At 42.9% G+C, this 25,664-nt stretch overlaps 1 protein-coding gene across 2 annotated transcripts in view; it reads left to right on the top strand.

The window, feature by feature from the left end:
• The window catches only part of LOC121508210 (troponin T, fast skeletal muscle isoforms-like), a 44,613-nt gene that overhangs the window by 6,000 nt on the left and 12,949 nt on the right, over positions 1 to 25,664 (top strand). Inside the window, exons 2-5 of one of the 2 annotated variants that reach the window (XM_041784879.1) lie at positions 11,014 to 11,053; positions 11,145 to 11,158; positions 20,768 to 20,911; positions 24,616 to 24,633. In XM_041784879.1, coding sequence (XP_041640813.1) covers positions 11,034 to 11,053; positions 11,145 to 11,158; positions 20,768 to 20,911; positions 24,616 to 24,633 — 196 coding nt within the window. In that variant the 5' untranslated portion in view covers positions 11,014 to 11,033. The remainder of the gene's footprint in view (positions 1 to 11,013; positions 11,054 to 11,144; positions 11,159 to 20,767; positions 20,912 to 24,615; positions 24,634 to 25,664) is intronic. The other variant, XM_041784889.1, reaches the window with a different exon arrangement.

Genomic DNA, 25,664 nt, shown 5'->3' with positions numbered 1-25,664 from the left:
CCTCAGACTGGATTTATCGCCCTTCCCTACATCTGACCGTCTAACTTTGTTGTCAGCCCGTTGAACTTTAATCTGATCCGGCCTGGTCTCTGACCTTAAAGGCAGGCCAACATTCTAAAGATGTGAGGTTGTGACATGGCGATGATGCTCTCATCCTTCAGCCTCCTCTTTGTCTCCATTGGTCCCGCTGATGTGATGCAGCTCTAATTCTGCTCATGCCTCTATCTAAATCTGCCTCAGGATTTGCTGCTCCTCTTCTCTGTCAGCTGCTCCTTCAGTCTTTAAGTTTCAGTTTTGAGTTTTAGTTTCAGAAAAGCCTCAGAAACACTTCTCAGCATCCGCTGTTCTCATCCTGAAGAAATGAAGTGGCCCTCCACTAAATATACTGAGTGCTGAAGGGTCGGTATGTACTGAGCGAATGCTGGACACACAGAGGTGAGGCGGCTGTCAGCTCTAAGTCCATCAAAGAGCTCATTTGTTGGAGCAGGATGCTGGTTGGCTGCGCGGGCGCAGAGATCCTCCCGTCGGACCGAGCCGGGGATTAAAGCAGCTATTTGGACACCGTTCCTCAGCTGATGGGGAGAAATCTGATCCAGGACTAATCCTTGGAGTCCTCTGCAGCTGTGCCCACGGCTAAGTGTGAAGGAGTCATCCAAATACACTTTATTTATATCAAATAAGTCCAACATAGAAGCTGGACCAGCAGAAACCCTCTCAGGGCCGCTCTCTGGGCTTTATTGAGGATGGATCCATCTGGACTCACAGGCCTGCAGGAACGTTCCACATCCAGGCTGGTTAGAGGAATCTTCCTCTATAGCACTGATCATCAACAGGGGGCCCGCGGGCCAAATCAGGCCCCCCCAAGCTTCCTGTCTGGCCCCCGGGGGATCATTGAAATCAGAAAAGATGGAAATGAAAATGTGGTTTTAAGAGTATCTTAAGGCTTTAAATTTCTGCAGCTGTTAAATCCACCCCAAAAGCGATTAATATTCAAATAGTTTTAGAATGACTAAGATTTGATCTGCTTGTACAGAAATTCACTTGTCAGCCATTATCAGTAAATATGAAAAAATGTGTTAAAACTGGCAAAATGGCCGGATAAGTGGAGAAAATGGGTTAGAGAGTGACAAAAATGGTTAAAATGTGGCAAAACATTAGTATTACAGGAAAAAAAGGGGCTAAAAGTATATCAAAAATGGGTTAAAATGGTGAAAAAAAGTAATGAAAGTGGCAAAAATGGAAAAAGGAGGGATAAGACATAGTTTAGAGGAGTTAAAGAACGGCAAAAAATGGGTTGAAGAGGCAAAAAAGAGCAAGAAGTATCAAAAATGTGTTAAAAGTGGCAAAAATGGATAAAGGAGGGATAAAACAAGACAAGTGGTTTAAAGGAGTTAAAGAAATGAGGCAAAAAAAGGGCATTAAGTATTAAAAATGGGTCAAAACTGGGAAAAATGGCCATATAAAGAGGGAAAAAGGGGTTTAAGAGTGGCAAAAAAATGGGTGACAAGCATCCAAATAGGTTGTGGCACAAAGGGACCAAAACTTGAAGGAAAAGTGGTGAAAACAGGTTAAAATGTGGCAAAGCATTAGCATAACAGGAAAAAAGGGCCAAAGAGTATATCAAAAATGGACAAAAAGTGGCAAAAATAGAAAAAGGAGGGATAAGACACGCATTAAAAGTGGCTTAAAGGAGTTACAGAATGGGAAAAAATGGGTTAAAGGGGAAAAAATGGCAAAAAGTATCAAAAATGGGTTAAAACTGGCAAAACGGTTCAAAAATAGCCAATGGCAAAGCAGCGAAAAGGCAGGAAAGTGGGTTAAAGAGTGATAAAAATAGCAAAGAGTGGCAAAAATGGGTTAAAAGTGGCACAGAGTGTTGTCAGAAGTGAAATGACAGAATGAAGCAGAGAAGTAGTGAAAAGTGTTGAACATGAGTTCATACTGGTGCTAAATCATAATTGTTGAGGGTTCGTTCTTTCCAGCCAATTCTGTGGGCATGCCTGTCTCCTTATACAGCGTTACAGATCAGGATAGATCTCACTGGTAATGCCTAAAAGATAAATAATAAAATAATATTTTAATCAGAACAAAGTATTTTATGGTATTTAATTTGTCTTTGTTTGGCAGTCTGGCCCCCAGAGACTCTGTCAGGACTAGACCTGGCCCTTGTGCAGATGTACTTGATGACCCCTGCTCTATAGTCTGAGGAGGTGGATGTGAACGCTGCTGATGTTTGTCAGGGTTTATATTTCCGCTTTGTTTAATGTTAGTAGGGTGCATTCAAGGCTGCTGGGACACTTGTTGAGTTTCTGTCCTCTGCTCACTTTCTTGCCATGATCTAACAGCTGCTCAACAGTTCAAACACAGAGGCCTTCAGGGTGAAAACAAACCCTCACACTCACACCTACGGGCAATTTAGAGTCACCAATTAACCTAACAAGCATGTTTTTGGTGGTGGGAGGAAGCAGGAGTACCCGGAGCACGGGGAGAACATGCAAACTCCACACAGAAAAACCCTGACTGGGAAGCGAACTTGATGGTGGGGCGTAGCTACTTCAGCTAGGGCATTGTGGGTATTTGTGAGGAGGCTTCAGACCTGCTTCATCTTCACTTCTTTGTCTGTGTCTGGGTTGATCCACAGCAGTGGTTCTCAACTGGTGGGTTGGGACCCAAATGTGGATCACAAATATATGCCTGGGAAGAAAGTGTATGACATGAAATTCTTAAGACAGACTTGTTTTGTTTTCTTTAATTGTCACATTTTTACTGTCTGAGGTCTAAATGGTACAATTTAACCTTCAATACATGTGAGTCAGCCAGCCACAGACACTGACTGATCCTGACTGGGGCCAGGTGTGATTGACTGGGGCCAGGTGTGATTGACTGGGGCCAGGTGTGATTGACTGGGGCCAGGTGTGATTGACTAGGGCCAGGTGTGATTGACTGGGGCCAGGTGTGATTGACTGGGGCCAGGTGTGATTGTCTAGGGCCAGGTGTGATTGACTGGGGCCAGGTGTGATTGACTGGGGCCAGGTGTGATTGTCTAGGGCCAGGTGAGATTGATTGGGGCCAGGTGAGATTGTCTAGGGCCAGGTTTGATTGATTGACTGGGGCCAGGTTTGATTGACTGGGGCCAGGTGTGATTGATTGGGGCCAGGTGTGATTGACTGGGGCCAGGTGTGATTGATTGGGGCCAGGTGTGATTGACTGGGGCAAGGTGTGATTGACTGGGGCCAGGTTTGATTGACTGGGGCCAGGTGAGATTGATTTGGGGCCAGGTGTGATTGATTGGGGCCAGGTGTGATTGACTGGGGCAAGGTGTGATTGACTGGGGCCAGGTTTGATTGACTGGGGCCAGGTGTGATTGATTTGGGGCCAGGTGTGATTGACTGGGGCCAGGTGAGATTGATTTGGGGCCAGGTGTGATTGACTGGGGCCAGGTGTGATTGATTGGGGCCAGGTGTGATTGACTGGGGCCAGGTGTGATTGATTGGGGCCAGGTAAGATTGATTGGGGCCAGGTGTGATTGATTGGGGCCAGGTGAGATTGATTGGGGCCTGGTGTGATTGACTGGGGCCAGGTGAGATTGATTGACTGGGGCCAGGTGTGATTGATTGGGGCCAGGTGTGATTGACTGGGGCCAAGTGTGATTGACTGGGGCCAGGTGTGATTGACTGGGGTCAGGTTTGATTGACTGGGGCCAGGTGTGATTGACTGGGGCCAGGTGTGATTGATTGGGGCCAGGTGTGATTGACTGGGGCCAGGTGTGATTGACTGGGGCCAGGTGTGATTGATTGGGGCCAGGTGTGATTGATTGGGGCCAGGTGTGATTGACTGGGGCAAGGTGTGATTGACTGGGGCCAGGTTTGATTGACTGGGGCCAGGTGAGATTGATTGGGGCCAGGTGTGATTGACTGGGGCCAGGTGTGATTGATTGGGGCCAGGTGTGATTGACTGGGGCCAGGTTTGATTGACTGGGGCCAGGTGTGATTGATTGGGGCCAGGTGTGATTGACTGGGGCCAGGTGTGATTGACTGGGGCCAGGTGTGATTGACTGGGGCCAGGTGTGATTGATTGGGGCCAGGTGTGATTGATTGGGGCCAGGTGAGATTGATTTGGGGCCAGGTGTGATTGACTGGGGCCAGGTGTGATTGACTGGGGCCAGGTGAGATTGATTGACTGGGGCCAGGTGAGATTGATTGGGGCCAGGTGTGATTGACTGGGGCCAGGTGTGATTGATTGGGGCCAGGTGTGATTGACTGGGGCCAGGTTTGATTGACTGGGGCCAGGTGTGATTGATTGGGGCCAGGTGTGATTGACTGGGGCCAGGTGTGATTGACTGGGGCCAGGTGTGATTGACTGGGGCCAGGTGTGATTGATTGGGGCCAGGTGTGATTGATTGGGGCCAGGTGTGATTGACTGGGGCCAGGTGAGATTGATTTGGGGCCAGGTGTGATTGACTGGGGCCAGGTGTGATTGACTGGGGCCAGGTGAGATTGATTGACTGGGGCCAGGTGAGATTGATTGGGGCCAGGTGTGATTGACTGGGGCCAGGTGTGATTGATTGGGGCCAGGTGTGATTGACTGGGGCCAGGTGTGATTGACTGGGGCCAGGTGAGATTGACTGGGGCCAGGTGTGATTGACTGGGGCCAGGTTTGATTGACTGGGGCCAGGTGAGATTGATTGGGGCCAGGTGTGATTGACTGGGGCCAGGTGTGATTGACTGGGGCCAGGTGAGATTGATTGACTGGGGCCAGGTTTGATTGACTGGGGCCAGGTGTGATTGACTGGGGCCAAGTGTGATTGACTGGGGCCAGGTGTGATTGACTGGGGTCAGGTTTGATTGACTGGGGCCAGGTGTGATTGACTGGGGCCAGGTGTGATTGATTGGGGCCAGGTGTGATTGATTGGGGCCAGGTGTGATTGACTGGGGCCAGGTGTGATTGACTGGGGCCAGGTGTGATTGATTGGGGCCAGGTGTGATTGATTGGGGCCAGGTGTGATTGACTGGGGCAAGGTGTGATTGACTGGGGCCAGGTTTGATTGACTGGGGCCAGGTGAGATTGATTGGGGCCAGGTGTGATTGACTGGGGCCAGGTGTGATTGATTGGGGCCAGGTGTGATTGACTGGGGCCAGGTTTGATTGACTGGGGCCAGGTGTGATTGATTGGGGCCAGGTGTGATTGACTGGGGCCAGGTGTGATTGACTGGGGCCAGGTGTGATTGACTGGGGCCAGGTGTGATTGATTGGGGCCAGGTGTGATTGATTGGGGCCAGGTGTGATTGACTGGGGCCAGGTGAGATTGATTTGGGGCCAGGTGTGATTGACTGGGGCCAGGTGTGATTGATCAGCCAGGTGAGATTGATTGACTGGGGCCAGGTGAGATTGATTGGGGCCAGGTGTGATTGACTGGGGCCAGGTGTGATTGATTGGGGCCAGGTGTGATTGACTGGGGCCAGGTTTGATTGACTGGGGCCAGGTGTGATTGATTGGGGCCAGGTGTGATTGACTGGGGCCAGGTGTGATTGACTGGGGCCAGGTGTGATTGACTGGGGCCAGGTGTGATTGACTGGGGCCAGGTGTGATTGATTGGGGCCAGGTGTGATTGACTGGGGCCAGGTGAGATTGATTTGGGGCCAGGTGTGATTGACTGGGGCCAGGTGTGATTGACTGGGGCCAGGTGTGATTGATTGGGGCAAGGTGTGATTGACTGGGGCCAGGTGTGATTGACTGGGGCCAGGTGAGATTGACTGGGGCCAGGTGTGATTGACTGGGGCCAGGTTTGATTGACTGGGGCCAGGTGAGATTGATTGGGGCCAGGTGTGATTGACTGGGGCCAGGTGTGATTGACTGGGGCCAGGTGAGATTGATTGACTGGGGCCAGGTCAGGTGTGATTGATTGGGGCCAGGTGTGATTGATTGGGGCCAGGTGTGATTGACTGGGGCCAGGTGTGATTGACTGGGGCCAGGGGTGTTTGACTGGGGCCATGTGTGATTGATTGGGGCCAGGTGTGATTGATTGGGGCCAGGTGTGATTGACTGGGGCCAGGTGTGATTGACTGGGGCCAGGTGTGATTGATTGGGGCCAGGTGTGATTGAGTGGGGCCAGGTGATTGATTGATCAGCCAGGTGTGATTGACTGGGGCCAGGTGAGATTGATTGGGGCCAGGTGTGATTGACTGGGGCCAGGTGTGATTGATTGGGGCCAGGTGTGATTGACTGGGGCCAGGTTTGATTGACTGGGGCCAGGTGTGATTGATTGGGGCCAGGTGTGATTGACTGGGGCCAGGTGTGATTGACTGGGGCCAGGTGTGATTGACTGGGGCCAGGTGTGATTGATTGGGGCCAGGTGTGATTGATTGGGGCCAGGTGTGATTGACTGGGGCCAGGTGAGATTGATTTGGGGCCAGGTGTGATTGACTGGGGCCAGGTGTGATTGACTGGGGCCAGGTGAGATTGATTGACTGGGGCCAGGTGAGATTGATTGGGGCCAGGTGTGATTGACTGGGGCCAGGTGTGATTGATTGGGGCAAGGTGTGATTGACTGGGGCCAGGTGTGATTGACTGGGGCCAGGTGAGATTGACTGGGGCCAGGTGTGATTGACTGGGGCCAGGTTTGATTGACTGGGGCCAGGTGAGATTGATTGGGGCCAGGTGTGATTGACTGGGGCCAGGTGTGATTGATTGGGGCCAGGTGTGATTGACTGGGGCCAGGTTTGATTGGCTGGGGCCAGGTGTGATTGATTGGGGCCAGGTGTGAATGATGTGGACCAGGTTTTCATCCATCTGTGCTGACTCATTTTCTCACCTCCAGAGTGAAGGAGTGCATCTCTGGGTTTTTTCTTGGCTGTTTGTTGAATAGAAGAATCTCCTTAACCTTTGAAAGACCCGGTAAAGTGTTCAAAAATTTGTATTTAGGCTTGTTCTATGACAGGTCACAGGTGTTATGAACCCCAGGTCAAATTCATTCAGATAAATAAGGATAAGGACTTGGGATTTTGGGTAGGATCCAAGCAGCTTGAGTCAGTTGGAATGACGTAGCAAAATGGCGTTGCACACCGTGAGAGGTAAACAGAGTCACTTTCTCCTCAACTTTAATGTGTTGTCTAATTTAGCATTTGTGTTACTACAGTACAGGCCTCTGCACAGCTCACTTTGATGCCCGTGTAAGTTCAGTGATGCTTACAGGATTCCCCTCACTGGTGCGTTCAAGTCATACTTACAGCATATGACGTTTCTCTCTCTCTCTCTCTCCCTCAAGTAGCTAATATATTTATCCAGCAGGAATTTTTGATCCTCCAAAAACATCCAAACAAACATCAGCTTACAGCAGCCGGCCATGTTTTCTGAGCTTATGCAATGAAACACATTTACCTCGGATGTCAGAATTTCCGACCCGGTTCTTTTCAAGTTCTGAGTACAATCGAACACAGCGTGAGTCTGGAGCAGTGGAGAAGCACTGATCTAAATTAGGGCCAATCCCATTACTACCCCTTAACCCTTCCCCTTAGCCCTTCCCCTTCGTCTACCCCTTCCCCTTGCCCCTTGGTAAGGGGTAGGGGTGAAAACATTCCCCTAAGAAACGAGACGCCACTTGATTGCAGTGTATTGATAGGAGTAGTTAATATGCCAAGCCACTAGGTGGCGCCAAGGTAATGTTTAGACCTGTGAGTTACGTATATTGACAATACTAGATAATGCAAGTGAGTAGTAGAAGAAGACGATACTGGCTGTATGTGTTTACTTAGCTGCTGTACGGAGACATTAAAAAGTAAAGTTCAACAGACCCACATATGTTTCATGTTTTAAAGAAAAACACAACATGCAGTATCTCATCACACATTGCCATAACTGCGTCATCGGAGGTGACTATAAAACTTTGACTATCTTGTTCATACTGCGTCGACCTTCTCCACTTATTAATACAATTAACATCCCTCGTTTACATGTGTGGGCCCCAAAAATACAATAAACTTCAATCCTCAGTGGCTAAAGATTAAATATATGAGAACATAAAATTGTTGTCTTTTCTATAATCATTTTGCCGAAAATATTTTTTCATTTATGCGCCTTGTAATCTGTTGTGCCATTTCGCAATTGAACGCAGTGCATGGAGGGGAAATTCATCATACTTCTTGGTTTCAAGTGTGGTCCTGAAAAATCTTGGTTTCAAGGACTATATAGCCCTTAGCCCTTAGCCCTACCCCTCCATTCAAAAGAGAATTGGGACACCACTTCACCTGACGTGAACACGCAAAACCAAGGGGTAGGGCTAATATAAGGGCTAAGGGGCAGAAATGGGATTCACCCTTAGTCTCAAACTGCTCTGTGGCTCATATTTAAAGATGTGGTCCAGGGACTAAAATCTCTTTACATGCATGTGCTGAATGTGCAGAGGGTGTTAGAGGCCAGCTGGTGGCTCCTTTCTCAAATGTCATTCCCTTCTCTCTCTCTCTCTCTCTTTCTCTATCTATCTATCTATCTATCTATCTTTCATCCCTGTCACATTCAGGCATAAAAGACCAAAAATTCCGTCTTTATTGTAGTATGTCCACAGTGAGACATCCTAAAACCTGGGAAAATAAAAGTGTTTTTCTTTTTACCTCCTTATTGTGGGAGGAAAATGCAGATTTTCCCATTATAACGAGCAGAATTCATCTCATCATGGGATAACCAGCACTGTTATATTGAGATGAATGTTTAAAAAGTCCTGGTCTCCATAAAACAACTGTAAAATAAATGCATGCCCTCTTCAGACTCTGATAACATGTAGACTGTCAGGATGAAGTGATGCCTCTGGAGCTGAGACTGAACGGTCTGCAGACGTGAACAGAGAAGAAGAAGCATTAAATGTTCTGTGAGCTAAAAACAGCTCTAGTGACATCAGTGCTGATGAGGTTTTATATTTGGCAGTCTTGGATCAGATTCTGATGCGTGGAAAAAAATACGCTGCAAAGCAGATCACACCTTCTGACCAGCTGAGTAAACACTGGACGGGCTGACGGGGTCGAGTGTGATAATGCTTCAGCGAGGACAGATTCAACATGCTGCAGCTTCATCATCTTTGATGAGGCCACAGATGGAAGGGAAGGGAGACGAAGCGAGCCCGGAGGACCACACTAGTGCTGAAACCAGTCAGCTGTTAGGATCACACAGCAGAAGACTGTGGACATCAGTGTGGGCTAACTAAGCAGGGATGTTTCTGCTGAGCATGGAGGAAACAGGAGAGTTAGGCCTGTGGACTTTTACTCTGCAGGGTTTCAATGTGAGAACATCCATCCATCCATGCATCCATCCATCCATCCATCCATCCATCCATGCCTCGATCCATCCATACATCCATCCATCCATGCATCCATCCATCCATCCATCCATGCATCCATCCATCCATCCATCCATGCATCCATCCATCCATCCATCCATGCATCCATGCATCCATCCATCCATCCATGCATCCATCCATCCATCCATCCATGCATCCATCCATCCATCCATCCATGCATCCATGCATCCATCCATCCATCCATCCATCCATCCATGCATCCATCCATCCATCCATCCATGCATCCATCCATCCATCCATCCATGCATCCATGCATCCATCCATCCATCCATCCATCCATCCATCCATGCATCCATCCATCCATCCATGCATCCATCCATCCATCCATCCATGCATCCATCCATCCATCCATCCATGCATCCATGCATCCATCCATCCATCCATCCATCCATCCATCCATCCATCATCCATCCATCCATCCATCCATCCATCCATGCATCCATCCATCCATCCATCCATCCATGCATCCATCCATCCATCCATGCATCCATGCATCCATCCATCCATCCATCCATACATGCATCCATCCATCCATCCATCCATCCATCCATCCATGCATCCATCCATGTTCTCCCCCTATCCTGGGCTGGCTCATGTAGCAGCAGGCTAACCCAGACATCTGTCTCCTCGTCGACATTTTCCAGTTCCTTCCAGGGGATCCTCAAGCTGTCTAGGACCATACAGGTCCATAATATGAGCCCCCGCCTCGCCTGCAGCCACAGGGTGGCTCCATATTGCTCTTTTGGGTTGAAACTGTCTGGGCCTCATGGGAAGAAGCCCAGCCTCTAGTAACTTGCTGCCAACCTCCTCCCCTCCCAGGTCTGGCTCCTCCCTGTATCCCACACCTGTGCAAGGTGTCTTTGTTCCCTATTTGTGGATTCATGGTGGGGTTTTGAACTGCTTTGTGTCCGAGCCCTCCCCTGTTGCACATAACTCTTCCTGAAGTCTGCTGTAATCTGACTTCCTGTTGTCTCAGACCCTCTGTAGTTCTTTTCTAAACCTCTGACCCGGACTCTAAACCTTTGAGCGCAGATTTGATCTTTGTAAAAACGACAAAGTCACATGGTGCTGGCCCCAGACTAGCTCGTGTAAAAACACAGGATGTTGAGTGCTGAAAACACTCTTGTAGTCATGTTCTCTACTTCTGCCTGTCTGTGCAGTCTTTCAGATGTACTGGCATGGGTAAAATCCCTCTCTGCTTTCACATCCTTTTATAAAACAGCAGAGATGAAGAGTGCGAGAAGCCGGCAGGTCGCACTCGCTTCTTCTGCAGCTTCTGCAACTTCTCTTCTTCGTGTGTTTTGTTCTGCAGGCGCACTCTTCTTCTTCGATGGTTGTTTATTAGCAGTTAGGAATGCATTAACATTGCTGCTTCCTTTATTGGCAATTAGATACTCGTTTGCTTTTGTTTGTTTTGGTTCAGATGTGTTTACATGAAACTGAACTGTGACCCTGAAACTATGACGGTTCAGGACAAATGCATCAACGGTTACACCCCCACTGTTAACCCACTCCTCCTAAATGATCCTGTGAAGTGAAAATGAATCTGTATTAAAACGCCGATTCCATGTTTTGGTATTTGTGCAGCAGGGTTGTCTCAGTTGGCCTTGTCAGACCCACATTCTCTGCTCTGCTATGTGAACTCAGCGGCTTTGTGGTCTGTTTCAGGTGTGAAGTCTGCTGTCACCATGTCTGACACTGAGGAAGTGTAAGTGAACCCTACTCTGTCAGTACCAACACTCACACCACCGTATCACGCTGTGAATAAACGCTAACGCCTCTTTCCTTTTCTCTTTCAGAGATCAGCTGGAGGGTAAGTGACGACCACTCTGACTTCTTATCAGTGGAGCTGACTGCAGGGCCGATAGAGAGGGCCCTCCAAATAAACACTTTTACAGATATTTACCTTTTTAAGTCCCCATTCTTCTAGCTTTTATACTGAAATATTAAAGACTGAGCTCACTGTTATCACTAGACTGTTTTTATCAGACACTTTCTAAATCACAGTTGTTGTTGTTGTTGTTTACCTTACATGCAGTTGTGTTAACTTGAATTTAGAGATTTCTTTGTGAATTTTGATCTCCGTTTCCAAAAAGTTGGGTCGCTGTGTAAAATGTAAATAAAATCAGAAGTCACTGATCACAGTAGAACAGAAACAACAGATCAGAGGTTAAACTGAGACATTTTACCTCCTAATGAAAATAACAGCTTATTCCGAATTTTACAGCAACAACACGTCAGAAAGTAGGGACAGGTCCATGTTTACCGTGCTGTAGCATCCTCTCTTCTTTAAAAACAGTCTGTGGAGGAGGAATATTGTCCCATTCTTGTATGATGTAGGATTCTAGCTGCTCTACAGTCCTGGGTCTTCTTTGCTCCAAATGTTTTCTGTTGGTGAAAGGTCTGGACTGTAGTCAGACCAGTTCAGGACCCGGAGTCTTCTCCCGTGAAGCCATGCTGTTGTGATGGATGTGGTATGTGGTTTATCATCATCTTGCTGAAATAGTCGAGGCCTTCCCTGACAGAGACGTTGTCTGGATGGGAGCATATGTTGCTCTAAAACCCTGCTCAACCAAAAAGCCAAATTGTTGAAAAATATGTTTGCAAGAGCCACAATCAAAACGGTGAAGCGACAACAGCCTGAAGCAGCAATAAAAATAAGTTACAGATGGCTAAAACAGTCAAAAAGCAACAAAAATGGGTGAAAATGGGGAGGAAAAGTAGAAAAGGAGTCAGAAAGTAGCAAAAAAAAAAAAAAGAAAATAGGTGAGAAGTGACAAAAAATGAGTTATAGGTGACATAAAATAATCTAAATGTGGCAAAAACATGCATGAAAAGTGACTAAAATGGGCAAAAAGCAGTCAAGAGTGGCAAAAATGGGCAAAAAATAGGAAACAAGTGGTATTTTGCAGCAAAAGTTGGATTAAATAGGTAAAAAGTTGCAAAAATAGTGTCAAAATGGGCAAAAAAGTAGAAAAAAGTGGTATTTAATGGCAAAGGGTAGCTTAAAGTGGCAAAAATGGTGACAAAGGGAAAAAATGGGATAAATTGGCAAATAAAGTGTCTAAAATGGGCAAAAACAGATGAAAAAAGTGGCATTTAATGACAAGAGGTAGCTTGAATGGGTGAAAAGTGGCAAGAAAAACTGGTGACAAAGGGCAAAAATAGGTAAAAATGGCAAAAAGGGTAAAAAGTTGCATGAAAGTGTCAAATTGGGCAAAATAGTAGAAAAAAAGTGGTATTTAATGGCAAAAGGTAGCTTAAATGGGTGAAAATTGGCAAATAATGGGATGAAAGTGGCAAAAAGTTGATAACGGGCAAATACAGAGGAAAAAGTGGTATTTAAAGGCAAAAGGTAGCTTATATGGTTGAAAATAGGGAGAAAAAATGGTGAAAAAAGGGCAAAAAAGTTTCCCTTTTTAAGGTTTTCTGGGGGAATAATATTTAAATTAAGACATAAAAGAGCCACACGTTGAGTATCAGTGCTCTAAAAGCTCTCTCTGCTCTCAGCATTGATAGTTCCTTTCCAGATGTTAGAGCTGCCCACGCCATAGGCACTAATGCACCCATACCATCAGAGATGCAGGCTTTAGACCTGAGCCAGGAGAACCAGCTGGATGCTCCAGATCCTCTTTAGTCCACAGGACATGGACTCTGTGGTTTCCTCTGACCACAGAATAGTTTTCCATGTTTCCTCTGACCACAGAACAGTTTTCCATCTTTCCTCTGACCACAGAACAGTTTTCCATCTTTCCTCTGACCACAGAACAGTTTTCCATCTTTCCTCTGACCACAGAACAGTTTTCCATCTTTCCTCTGACCACAGAACAGTTTTCCATGTTTCCTCAGTCCATGTTAAATGAGCTTTGGTCCAGAGAAGACGGACCACGGTGTTTCTGGATCCTGTTCACATATGGCTTCTTCTCTCCATGATCAGCTTTAACTGTCATTGGTGGATGGCACGGCCAACTGTGTTGACAGACGATGATTTCTGGAATGTTCCTGAGCCCATGCAGTGATATCACTCCAGAATCATGCCTGTTTGTAATGCAGTGGCCCCTGAGGGCCCCTGAGGGCCCCTTCAGCCTTGTCCCTTGCTCTCAGAGATTTCTCCAGATTCTCTGAATTGTTGATGATATTATGGACTGAAAATGGAGGGAGATTTAAAGTCTGAGGAACATTTTTCTGAAATTGTGAACCTCTGCTCATCTTTACTCCTGAGAGACTCTGCCTCTCTAAAATGCTCCTTTTTATACCCAGCTATATTTCTGACCTGTTGATTATTGACCTCATTTGTGTTGAAATGCTCCTTCACCTGTTATTTTCTTATTATAACCACTTACTTTTTGTTACTGTTGTTTCCCCGTCCCTACTTTTTTTTGAAATGTGTTGCGGCAATCAAAATGAGCTCATATTTTCATGAAATGGTGAAATGTCTCAGTTCAATCACTGGCTTCTGATTTTATTAACATTTTACACAGTGTCCCAACTTTTTTGGAATTGTATTGTAACTTGACTTTAGAGATGTTTGATTGTAAAGTGTCTGCATGATGAAATAACACGGTGTCATGTGTTTCTGCTGTCCCACCTCCTGACTTGTTCCCAAACTGAAGAGGAGGAAGGTAAAGACGATTCGACATCTCAGACCTCTGTCCATGAAACTAATCTGTCAGCTACCTGATCTCACGCTTAACTTCACCTGTTTGACCGAGACTCCGGATTTTATCTGAATATCAGCAGCGTCTCACTAACTGTTGGTTTCATAGAAATGCTGAGACAGTTGAACACATCGGCTTGTTTCTTCAGTAACGCTGGTCTAAAACAGCTGATAGATTTTCTCTTTGGCGTCTAACATTATAATGTCTGAGCCTGGAAACAGGGACGTGTCGCTTAATAGATAAAAAGACATCATCTGCAATCCACATATTCTACCAGGATTATCTCCTGCTGACTGGCTGTAGTCAGGGGCGTAGCACAGGGGGAACAAGGGTACTGATGACCCGGGCCCACAGCAGAGAGGGGCCCATGAGAAGCCTGCAATGAAAAGTATATTTTCATTCATTTGTTCTCTGTAATCAGTGTCATCATTGAATCAAAAGTGACTCATTAAATGAGCTTAAAGAGAGAAATAAAATTCTGGAGGACCCTGCTCCTTCCTCAAAAATGTTCAAATGTTGTAGTCCAGCGCTGCAAAATAGTGCAAGTAAATGTAATTTAAACAGAGTAAAAATATTGCTCATAAATGTTGAAATTATGGTTCAAAAACATTAAAATTAGTACTGTCAAACGATTAAAATGTTTAATCAGATTAATCACAGGGTTGCTGTGGATTAATTTGGATTAATCATGATTAAATATCATTCATTTTTAATCTGTATTAATCGCGTATCACTTTGCATAAGCAGGCAGACTCAAGAAAGAAGGCAATATATATGCATAGGGGTGTTCAGTTACTATGACGGAGTATTAGGGCCACACAGAGAGAAAAAAAAAAAATAATTATGAGAATAAGTCATAATATTACAACTTTTTTCTAATAGTATTATGACTTTATTCCCGTAAATTACGACTTTTTCCTCTCTTATTATTACTACTTTATTCTCAAAATTTTACCACTTTTTCCTTGTAATATTATGAGTTTTTTCTCGTAATATTAAGACTTTTTTCTCGTAATGTTACAACTTTATTCTTGTAATATTACAACTTTATTCTCGTAATATTACAGTATTATTCTCTTAATATTATGACTTTATTCTCGTAATATTACGACTTCTTTTCTCGTAAAATTACGACTTTTTAATCCTAATATTATGACTTTTTTCTCATAATATTATGACTTTTTTCTCGTAATATTACAATTTTATTCTCGTAATATTATGAATTTATTCTCGTAATTTTACAACTTCTTTTCTTGTAAAATTACGACTTTCTTTTCATAATATTATGACTTTTTCCTCATAATATTATGACTTTTTTCTCGTATTATTATGACTTTTTTCCTCGTAAAATTACGACTTTTTTTGGTAATATTACGACTTTTTTCTCGTGATGTTATGACTTTTTTTCTGCTGATGTTATGACTTTATCTCGTTATATTACGACTTTATTACCGTTATATTATGACTTTTTTCCTCGTGAAATTACGACTTCATTCTCTTAATATTGTGACTTTATTCTCTTAATATTATGACTTTAATAAATGCTCGTAATAGAACGACTTTATTCTCGTAATATTATGACTTTATTCTCTTAATATTATGACTTTATTCTCTAAATATTATGACTTTATTCTCATTATATTACAACTTCATTCTCGTAATATTATGACTTTATTCTCTTAATATTATGACTTTATTCTCTTAATATTAGGACTTTATTCTCGTAATATTACAACTTTATTCTTGTAATATTATGACTTTACTCTCCTGATATCACAACTTTTTTCTCTTAATATTATGACTTTATTCTCTAAATATTATGACTTTATTCTAATAATATTACAACTTCATTCTCGTGATATTATGACTTTATTCTCATTACACAACGACTTTATTCTCGTATTATTATGACTTTTTTCCTCGTAAAATTACGACTTTTTTGGTAATATTACGACTTTTTTCTCTTGATATTATGACTTTTTTCTGTTGATGTTATGACTTTATTCTCGTTATATTACGACTTTATTACTGTTATGTTGCGACTTTTTCCTCTTAAAATTACGACTTCATTCTCGTAACATTATGACTAAATCATCTTAATATTATGACTTTATTCTCATTATATTACAACTTCATTCTCGTAATATTATGACTTTATTCTCTTAATATTATGACTTTATTCTCTTAATATTAGGACTTTATTCTCGTTATATAACAACTTTATTCTTGTAATATTATGACTTTACTCTCCTGATATCACGACTTTTTTCTTGTAATATTATGACTTTATTCTCTTAATATTATGACTTTATTCTCGTAATGTCAAAAAAATATATATATATATAATTCTGTTTTATTTTTTTTTCTCTTGGTGTGGCCCTAATACTCTGTCATAAATTACAAATTCAACTGGGCCAAATTTTTAAATCAAGAAATGTAGCCAGGCCAGACATGTTTGGCACCCAGTAAGCAGCTGGTAATGTCACATTTAGAAACGATACAGATCAATTTGATTAAAAAATATTCACTTTTATTCATAGTCTCCCTTTTAAATCTGGCATTCTGTAAGGGTGGTTTGTCGCAAGCTTGGTGACGCGTTAGCCAAAGTGCTAGCAGAATCCTAGACGAACATACGCTTCACGTTAATGTTGTAAATTTTTAGCTGGAAGTGCTTCGGTGAAAAGAAAACTCCTTCCTGCAGAATGTGCATAATACTTTATGTCGGTCGACTGTTCTGTCTTTGTTTTTTTGTGCTTAAATTTCCCATCTAGAGGGCCAACATGCTGTTCAGCGTCTTCCATATCGAGTTGGTTGGCCACCACCAGATCAACAGCCCATTTGCGCATGCTCGACGGTAACCCTACTTGAACAAACTGCCCAAAATGCGTTGCCAGAGACGTTTCAGGGATTTTGAGTCATTCTGTGATGTAGATGGGTTAATTGCATTAAAATTTTTAATCAGATTAATCATGATGAATCCGCATTAACGCGTTAATTTTGACAGCCCTAATTAAGATGCACAGATATTTGTAAAAAATGGTGCAAGATTTGTTGCTTGGCCGTCCAGTTAAGGGGCCTTGTGTAGTATTCTCTTAAATCCCTAGCCACGCCCCTGGCTATATCCACTCTATGAAGTTTTTCCTGTTTTAGGACGCCAACCCTCCCAGAACCGTCCTTCAGTCAAACACGTTGAAGTTAAGGGTGACTCTCATCGACTGAGTGGTTCTCTTCAATCACATGTGTGAGAAAACGATGTGGCGGAGCGTCTCAGCTCTCTACGTGTGTTTTCTCGTCATGTGACATGTTTACATTGTCATCTTTGAATGTCAAACATCAGTGCAGCGGTCGCTGACCTCCTTCACACAACGGCCAGATTTGTAACCACAGAGGTGGAGAACTACCTGGAGGACTCCAGAGTTCCTGACTCCGCCCCCCCACCAGCTCTCTGCCTGTTGCTAAGTCAACCTGTTTAGACAGAGATGAACAGATTCGTGTCTGATTTGGCCTTTCAGATACCAGGTGGTCATCCTGAGGGCTCTATCTGTGGGGTCTGGTTTCTGAGCGCTAGGACTGTGAGGTGGTCTGGGGTCTGGAAGGGCTTACAGGTCCACGGGCTGGTTTACCATTTTGTTGAAACTTTTCTTTTTTATCAATATAATCCACTCATGCTTATGTTTTTCACTATTTATTTTCTGAGAAAAAAAACTATTTTTCTAGTTTTACTCACTGTCGTACATACCTTTTTAGAGTTCCAGATAATGAAAAACTCTTTATTTTGACACATTTGTGACCAAAGCTGGTAAAAACTCCAGCAAGTGGTCCGAGGTCATTTTTGAGTTTTTTACACATTATGAAAGTGTAGATTCCAAGCTTTCTACTGGTGTATCATCACCTTAATCTGAGGATATTTCACAAAGATATGCTCATTTGAATGTTAACTTCTAGTTCCTGTTTGTTCAGAGAAAACCAGGCTCCAAGTTTCAGGACTTCTCCTACCTTCAGGCAGGCTGGGTGATGGGCGTGAACAATAGGGCCACATTTACATAAAGTCCACCCAAACCAAGCTTCTGAATCGACTGGTGACGCTCATCAAAATATTCCCATAGGAAATCCACCTTCATCAAACTTTCACTGTCAAGTGATCCTGAAGTTTTCCCAAGTCTGTTGATACTTCTTGCTGCTTCTTCATCGTCTCTTCTACTTTTCTTCGCTGCAGGGTGCATCTTGAGGCTTGCTGATAAAGATGATAACTAGAAACAGCTGTAGTTATGTGCCGACGAGGGTTAGAGTTTGAGCCATGCGGTGTTTGTTATTGTCCATCTCAATGGGCAAAACTGGGGACAATGGCAGACTGAGTGGCCAGTTATCACCCAGTAGTTTCGCTTTCCCCTCCCCTCAATCTCCCTGCTGAAACTACAAAAAGAGGGCATTTTTAAACACAAATTAATGCTTTTAAATATCACATTTGTGTTACTTTTTACATCGAATGAGTAGTTTAAATGTCGGACTTGCATAAAATGAGAAAAAAACAAAAAATGATCATTTTGAAGAAAACGACTTTGTATCCGTTTTTCTCAACCACCAGAATGCCGACTTGCAGGAACTTTATCTGGCTTCAGTCACATTTTTCTTTATACAGAGCTTAACAAATGCATTAGACCACCTGTCATTATTTGTCTCAGAGACCATCCAGCATCAGGAAGTGCTTTAATGCAGACTCTTTCATTTTCAGTCAGCTCTCCACGTTTTACCTTTTTTTTTTTTTGTTTTTAAAGATTTATTTTTGGCCTTTTTGCCTTTATTAGATAGGACAGTAGATAGAGTCAGAAACAGGGAAGAGAGTGGGGAGAGACATGCAGGAAATAGTGCCACAGGCCAGGTTCGAACCCGGGTCGAACTACCGGCACGCCCACACATTTTACCATTTTGAACAGGAATGAGGAATTTCAAACTGAATTCACAAATTTGAGCCGGCTCACTGGGCTTCTCTGAGAAGTCAGAAATGAATCAAGCATAACATTCAACCACTAAAACTCATTTTTCTGTTCAGGAATGCAATAACTATAATTTGACATATTAATCAAGAAATATTAATGTGCTTTACTATTTTTCAGTTTTTATTGTCAATCAGTACATTTGAAAATTCATGGATAACAATAATAATTCTATTTTAGCATTAAAAATATCATTTGGGTTAAAGAGCTTCTACATATTGGTGTATTAACCATTGCAGAAACACAAAAATGATTCTGGTAATTACCATTGATGTTAATTTAGGACAGCTGTGGCATAAACCTGACTTTGGGTAGGGTTAGGGTGGTCTAATGAATTTGTTTAGCACTGTATATATATATATCAGAATCAGTATCGGTATCGGCGCATATAAGAATCGGAACGGAACGGAAAAAAAGTGGATCAGTGCATCCATAGCTAGTAGAGAAATATCATGTCTGACAGAAACTACATTAAATTTCAGTCTAGTTTTAGTCATCTTGTCTAGTTTTAGTCATCACAGATCTATTTTTGTTAGTCTCAGTCTAGTTTTAGTCATCACAAATCTATTTTTGTTAGTCTCAGTCTAGTTTTAGTCATCACAGATCTATTTTTGTTAGTCCCGGTCTAGTTTTAGTCATCACAGATCTATTTTTGTTAGTCTCGGTCTAGTTTTAGTCATCACAGATCTATTTTTGTTAGTCTCGGTCTAGTTTTAGTCATCACAGATCTATTTTTGTTAGTCTCGGTCTAGTTTTAGTCATCACAAATCTATTTTTGTTAGTCTCAGTCTAGTTTTAGTCATCACAGATCTATTTTTGTTAGTCCCAGTCTAGTTTTAGTCATCACAGATCTATTTTTGTTAGTCCCGGTCTAGTTTTAGTCATCACAGATCTATTTTTGTTAGTCTCGGTCTAGTTTTAGTCGTCACAGATCTATTTTTGTTAGTCTCGGTCTAGTTTTAGTCGTCACAGATCTATTTTTGTTAGTCTCGGTCTAGTTTTAGTCGTCACAGATCTATTTTTGTTAGTCTCGGTCTAGTTTTAGTCATCACAGATCTATTTTTGTTAGTCTCGGTCTAGTTTTAGTCATCACAGATCTATTTTTGTTAGTCTCGGTCTAGTTTTAGTCATCACAGATCTATTTTTGTTAGTCTCGGTCTAGTTTTAGTCATCACAGATCTATTTTTGTTAGTCTCAGTCTAGTTTTTTTCATCACAGATCTATTTTTGTTAGTCCCAGTCTAGTTTTAGTCATCACAGATCTATTTTTGTTAGTCTCGGTCTAGTTTTAGTCATCACAGATCTATTTTTGTTAGTCTCGGTCTAGTTTTAGTCATCACAGATCTGTTTTTGTTAGTCTAGTTTCATATCAGGTCTCTTTTAACACAGACTAAAGGGTGGTCACCTGGTAGCCAAGCGTTCTAAGCACATTCATGCTAGTGTAAACAGGCCTGAGAGCTGGGGTCTGATACGGGGACAGGCAGAGGGTCACTAAGACTACTTCCATGTGGTCCATGGCGGTTCACTTCCTCAACAGTTCAGTATGGCTGCTGTGTGAAAGGTCAACGACCTTTTCATCATCATGTGTTTCTCTCTCTCCAGCAGCTCTGTCCCCTCTCATCCATCCATCCTCTCTGTAACTACAGTACTCTAGGGTTACTCTAACCCTCTGTTGGTTTCTAATGGCTCTGTCATGTCTGTGGTCTCCATTAATGGCCTCTCCGACATCCTCCCTCTTCCCGGCGGTTTGGTGCATGCTGCGTGCCCGTAGCCCAGGAGGAGCTAGTAGAAGTAGAAGTAGCCCCTGAGGCGGAGGCCCAGGGAGAGGCAGAGCCAGAGGTAGAGCCTGAACCAGAGCCAGAACCAGAGCCAGAACCTGAACCAGAGCCAGAGGTGGTGCAGCAAGAGGAGGAAGGTACGTGGCATGGGCACTGCGACCATCGACATTCAACTCCATAGGACTGAGACGCTGCTGCACATCAACACGCTGCAAAACACACCTCAGCTCAAGGACGGTTTCAGTCGCTCACATTTCTCCATGATTCATCATTCTTAATGTTAATTTAACCTTTATGTCCAAGATTAGGAAAGGTTGAGCCAAAAAACATGGAAGAAAACAGACATTTGTTAGCAGGAAACTTCCTCTTGCACACAGTAGTTTTACCTGAAAGATCGTCCATGCAGACCTTTGCTTCTGCACACAGCACAGTTTCCTCTGGAGGTACTGAACATGCAAACAAAACTTTATTTATCAGCTTAAGTCCCTGCAAGGGCTCCATACTTTCTCCTTTACCCTTACTTAACCCTTCTGCCCTCCTCGGGCATTTTTGGCCATTTTTCTCAACTTTTTAATTATATGTGTGATCACTTTATCAGTTTTACAGCTTGTGCTAACCTTTGACCCATCCAAGACTCTTATCAGCACCAAAGCCCCATCTTTCCACTATTAATTTATGGAAAATAATTCACTTTTTGTGTTTCTTGCAGTGAAAATAAAATATTTCAAATAATCAAACTGGCATTTGAAGGGTTAAAACCTTGAAAATTATTGAATGTTTGGTAGTTTTGAGCAGGTCTGAAATTGTTTAAGAGATTTATGAAGATAAAGTAGAAAAAAATATTGATGTATGTTGATTTAATAGCAGTTTTTTGTACGTGTAAATTTTTGGCCTCAAAGGTGTCCAGAGGGTACAAAATTCATTGAGAGAGTATGAACGACATTTAAGAGCAAAACATGTTGGATTTCAAAAATTTAACTAGAAAGAAAAGTTCCTGTAAAAATTCATGCCACAAGCTGTAAAACTGACAAAATGATCAAACATTAAAAAAAAAAAAAAGTTGAGAAAAATGGCCAAAAATGCCCGAGGAGGGCACAAGGGTTAAATTCTAAAAAAGTCGCCCCATTAGTGAGCGGGGTGACTGTAGGGTTAAAAAACTAGCCGTACACCCATCTTTGCATTGGTTCTAGGGGAATGATCCAGGTGTTACAGCTGATTACTGACGGACACTCTCCATCAGTGTTTGATGGCGCCCACAGCTTTAGCATCAGGACGCACACCTGCAGCATCAACGTCGGGATACTTCATACTCCCCATCATCCACGCCGATGACTCTCCAACACACATTGGCTTCGTAGATGAGTGCAGCATGACCGGGCCAGTCTGTGTTGCACTTTAGAGCCGTTCTATTGAAGAACCCTAAAGTGGCCGTGGGTGTTCCTGGTCTCCTCCAGGAGCCAGAGAACACCTGGTTTAATTTTAGAGTGCTCTGCAGCAAACATTTGGGCTTTGCTTCATAAAATGTTTACAGTTATCACATCACATCACCATCAGTGTTAGCTGACAGTGAAAACCGAACGCTCCGTTCTGTTTGCAGCGTTACTGTGTGTTCTCAGTCTGAGCTGTGCATTTCAATGTTGAAGGGGGAAAAAGAAAACAGCTGCCTTTACATGAAGAAACTACTCGGCCTCATCCGCTGCCTTCATCTCTCTCTCTGTCTCATTTTTATGTTTGCATTTTGGCAAACTTTTGTGTTATCCTGAAGGCTGAAGCACAAAGGATGATGGGTAATTTCAGTCATGTAAAACTTGTTTTTCACCTCTTTTCAGTCCATGTTCAGCATCTTTTTCCATGTGTAGAGGAACTGTGAGACTGGCATTCTGCTTTAAAGCATTTACGTGGGGTCTCTTGATTTTGTTTATCACAGGTTAAGTTTGTTTTTATTGTTTTATTGATCTGTTTTACTTGAATGGAGCCTCTTCAGAAGTCCCAGCATTTACAGAAGCATGCTCATGCTGCTAACCAATGGAAGACCAGAGTTCATCATCAGTCAGTTTGGACTTATTTAGATCAGATCACAACAAACATTCGCTTAACTTTTATGAAGTCAGGCCCGTTCTAATGTCAGCGATATATATTTACTGTTTATAATAATGCATGTTACAATAGTGGGAGGCAAAAACATTTCCTTTAACAGTCACACTCCTCAGAGTCTTTGAATTCTATATATTCTATTTCTATATATAGAAATATTTTCTGTATATTTTCAACAATAAAAACCTCAGGTTATGGGGGGTTGAAATGGCATTTAAAGGGTTAAATTTTCAGAAAAAATATAGATCTTGATTAGAAAAAGTAATGTAAAAAAGTGTTTTTTTTCCCTGCTATTTATTTGTGACATCAACTTTTGGCCGCTTACTTACTGAGTGAAAAAAAACAACAGGAAAAAATAGTGAAATTATAGAAAATAATAATACATAAAAATCTAAGTTGTAACTGTTTATTTACATATTCATGTCTGTGATAATCACCTTAGAGAAAATCCAATTTGCAGCATTCATCCAACATTCATCCAGCATTCGTCCAACATTCATCCAACATTCATCCAACATTCTTCCGACATTCATCCGACATTCATCCAACATTCATCCAGCATTCGTCCAACATTCATCCAACATTCATCCAAAATTCATCCAACATTTATCCAACATTCGTCCAACATTCATCCAAAATTCATCCAGCATTCATCCAACATTCGTCCAACATTCGTCCAACATTCTTCCGACATTCATCCGACATTCATCCGACATTCATCCGACATTCATCCGACATTCATCCAAAGTTCATCCAACATTCATCCAACATTCATCTGGCATTCATCCAGCATTCATCCAACATTCATCCGACATTCATCCGACATTCATCCAACATTTATCCAACGTTCATCCGACATACATCCGACATTCATCTAACATTAATCCAACATGCATCCAAAATTCATCCGGCATTCATCCAACATTCATCCGGCATTCATCCGACATTCATCCAACATGCATCCAACATGCATCCAACATTAATCCAACATTCATCCGATCATCTGACATTCATCTGACATTCATCCAACATTAATCCAACGTTCATCCAATGTTCTTCCAACATTCATCCAACATTCATCCAACATTCATCCAACATTCATCCGACATTCATCCAACATGCATCCAACATGCATCCAACATTAATCCAACATTCATCCAATCATCTGACATTCATCTGACATTCATCCGACATGCATCCGACATTCATCCGACATAATCCAACATTCATCCAACATTCATCCAACATTAATCCAATGTTCATCCAACGTTCATCCAACATTAATCCAACACTCATCCAACATTCATCCAATGTTCATCCGACATACATCCGACATTCTTCCGACATTCATCCGACATGCATCCAACATTCAGCCGACATTAATCCGACATGCATCCAACATTCATCCGACATTCATCCAACATTATCCAACATAAAGTCAGTAGCATTTAATGGAGCTACAGGGGAGGAAATCCTCCTTTAACAGGCAGAAACCTGCAGCTCAACCAGGTCTGCTGAAACTGAGACACCAGGTCCCCATCTCAGACCAGATCTCAGGGATTGTTTGTGAGTAGAAGGTTTAGGCCATGGGACTTCTGCAGAGGCCTCTAAGTCTGAAGTCCAAGAAACCCCCGGTTTGGTAAATGTGCTTGATGAGCTGTGCAGCATAAAGGACAGGAAGGAGCCGCCCAGGCCGACCTCTAATGATTTCTGTTCTGCTCTTGCTTTGGACGCTTGCTGCATGCAGACGCCTATGAAGAGGAAGGTATGTCCATTTGAATTCTTCTCTGTTCTTCTGTGTCTATTTCCCCTCAGGGCCTCTGTTGTACATGTGTAACTGATTCAGGGTGTTGATTTCTTACTGAGACGGCAGAATTCAAAGTTTGCTTTAGTCTCTGCAGCCTGACAGAGGCGCTGCTGAGGACTGGCCTGCAGGCTTCACTGCTCATCTCTGCTTCTTCTCTTTTTGCATGAATGTGTCCTGCCAGTGGACGAGGGAGATCCAGATGGTAGTTTGTATTTCCTGCTGAGTCGCTGTCGCTTTGCCTGCGTTTTTCTCCCGTGTTGTCTGTGGTTTTGTCTTTTTTACTGTGAGGGTCCCATAAAAAACGCTAATCATAAACCCGGGTAGTTAAAGTCCCAGCTGTGTTGTCACCTTTCACATGGATTAACAGAAATCCCTCCGTCCAACTCCCTGCTGTGAAAGTGTGGACCAGAAACCTTCTGTTTAGTTTAAATGGTGGTTTATCAAACACACCGTACTGACCTGACCTCAGGTGTCTCAGCGTTTGATTCACATACTAATGCACAACAAATTAACATTTTAATAGACAGCAAAACTAGGTTGAAATTAGGGCTGTCAGCATTACTTCAATCCTGTCCTATTTTGTCCTTTTAGAGACACCGTAGCTACTGCATAATGGAGTATAAGATGGAAACTACTCCCTGTAGCATCTTCCTGCTCTCACAGTGATGTAAAATCGGTCTACCACTGCTCCTGAGCGTCTCATTTAGAATAGGGGGGTCAGACTCAGTCACAGCAGGGGCCAGATTCTGAATTTGGGTCTAACCTGAGGGCCTAACAGGGTCAAGATTTAACCACTGACTGTCAACCTAGATGAGTTTGAGAATAAAGGGTCAACATGATGAGTTAAAAACTCAAAATCTGAGATAAAAAGTCAAACTTACAATCTTTAAAGGTAAAAACATGACATTTAAAGTCAAAATAATGTTTTTAAAAGGCAAAGTATGAGATAGAATTCTGAAACCATGATTTATAAGTCAAAATATGACATA

Source organism: Cheilinus undulatus, linkage group 1, assembly GCF_018320785.1.
Source record: "Cheilinus undulatus linkage group 1, ASM1832078v1, whole genome shotgun sequence".
NCBI lineage: Eukaryota > Metazoa > Chordata > Actinopteri > Labriformes > Labridae > Cheilinus > Cheilinus undulatus.
Note: the sequence above shows the minus strand (reverse complement) of the source record. Positions and strands in the feature narration are given on the sequence as shown.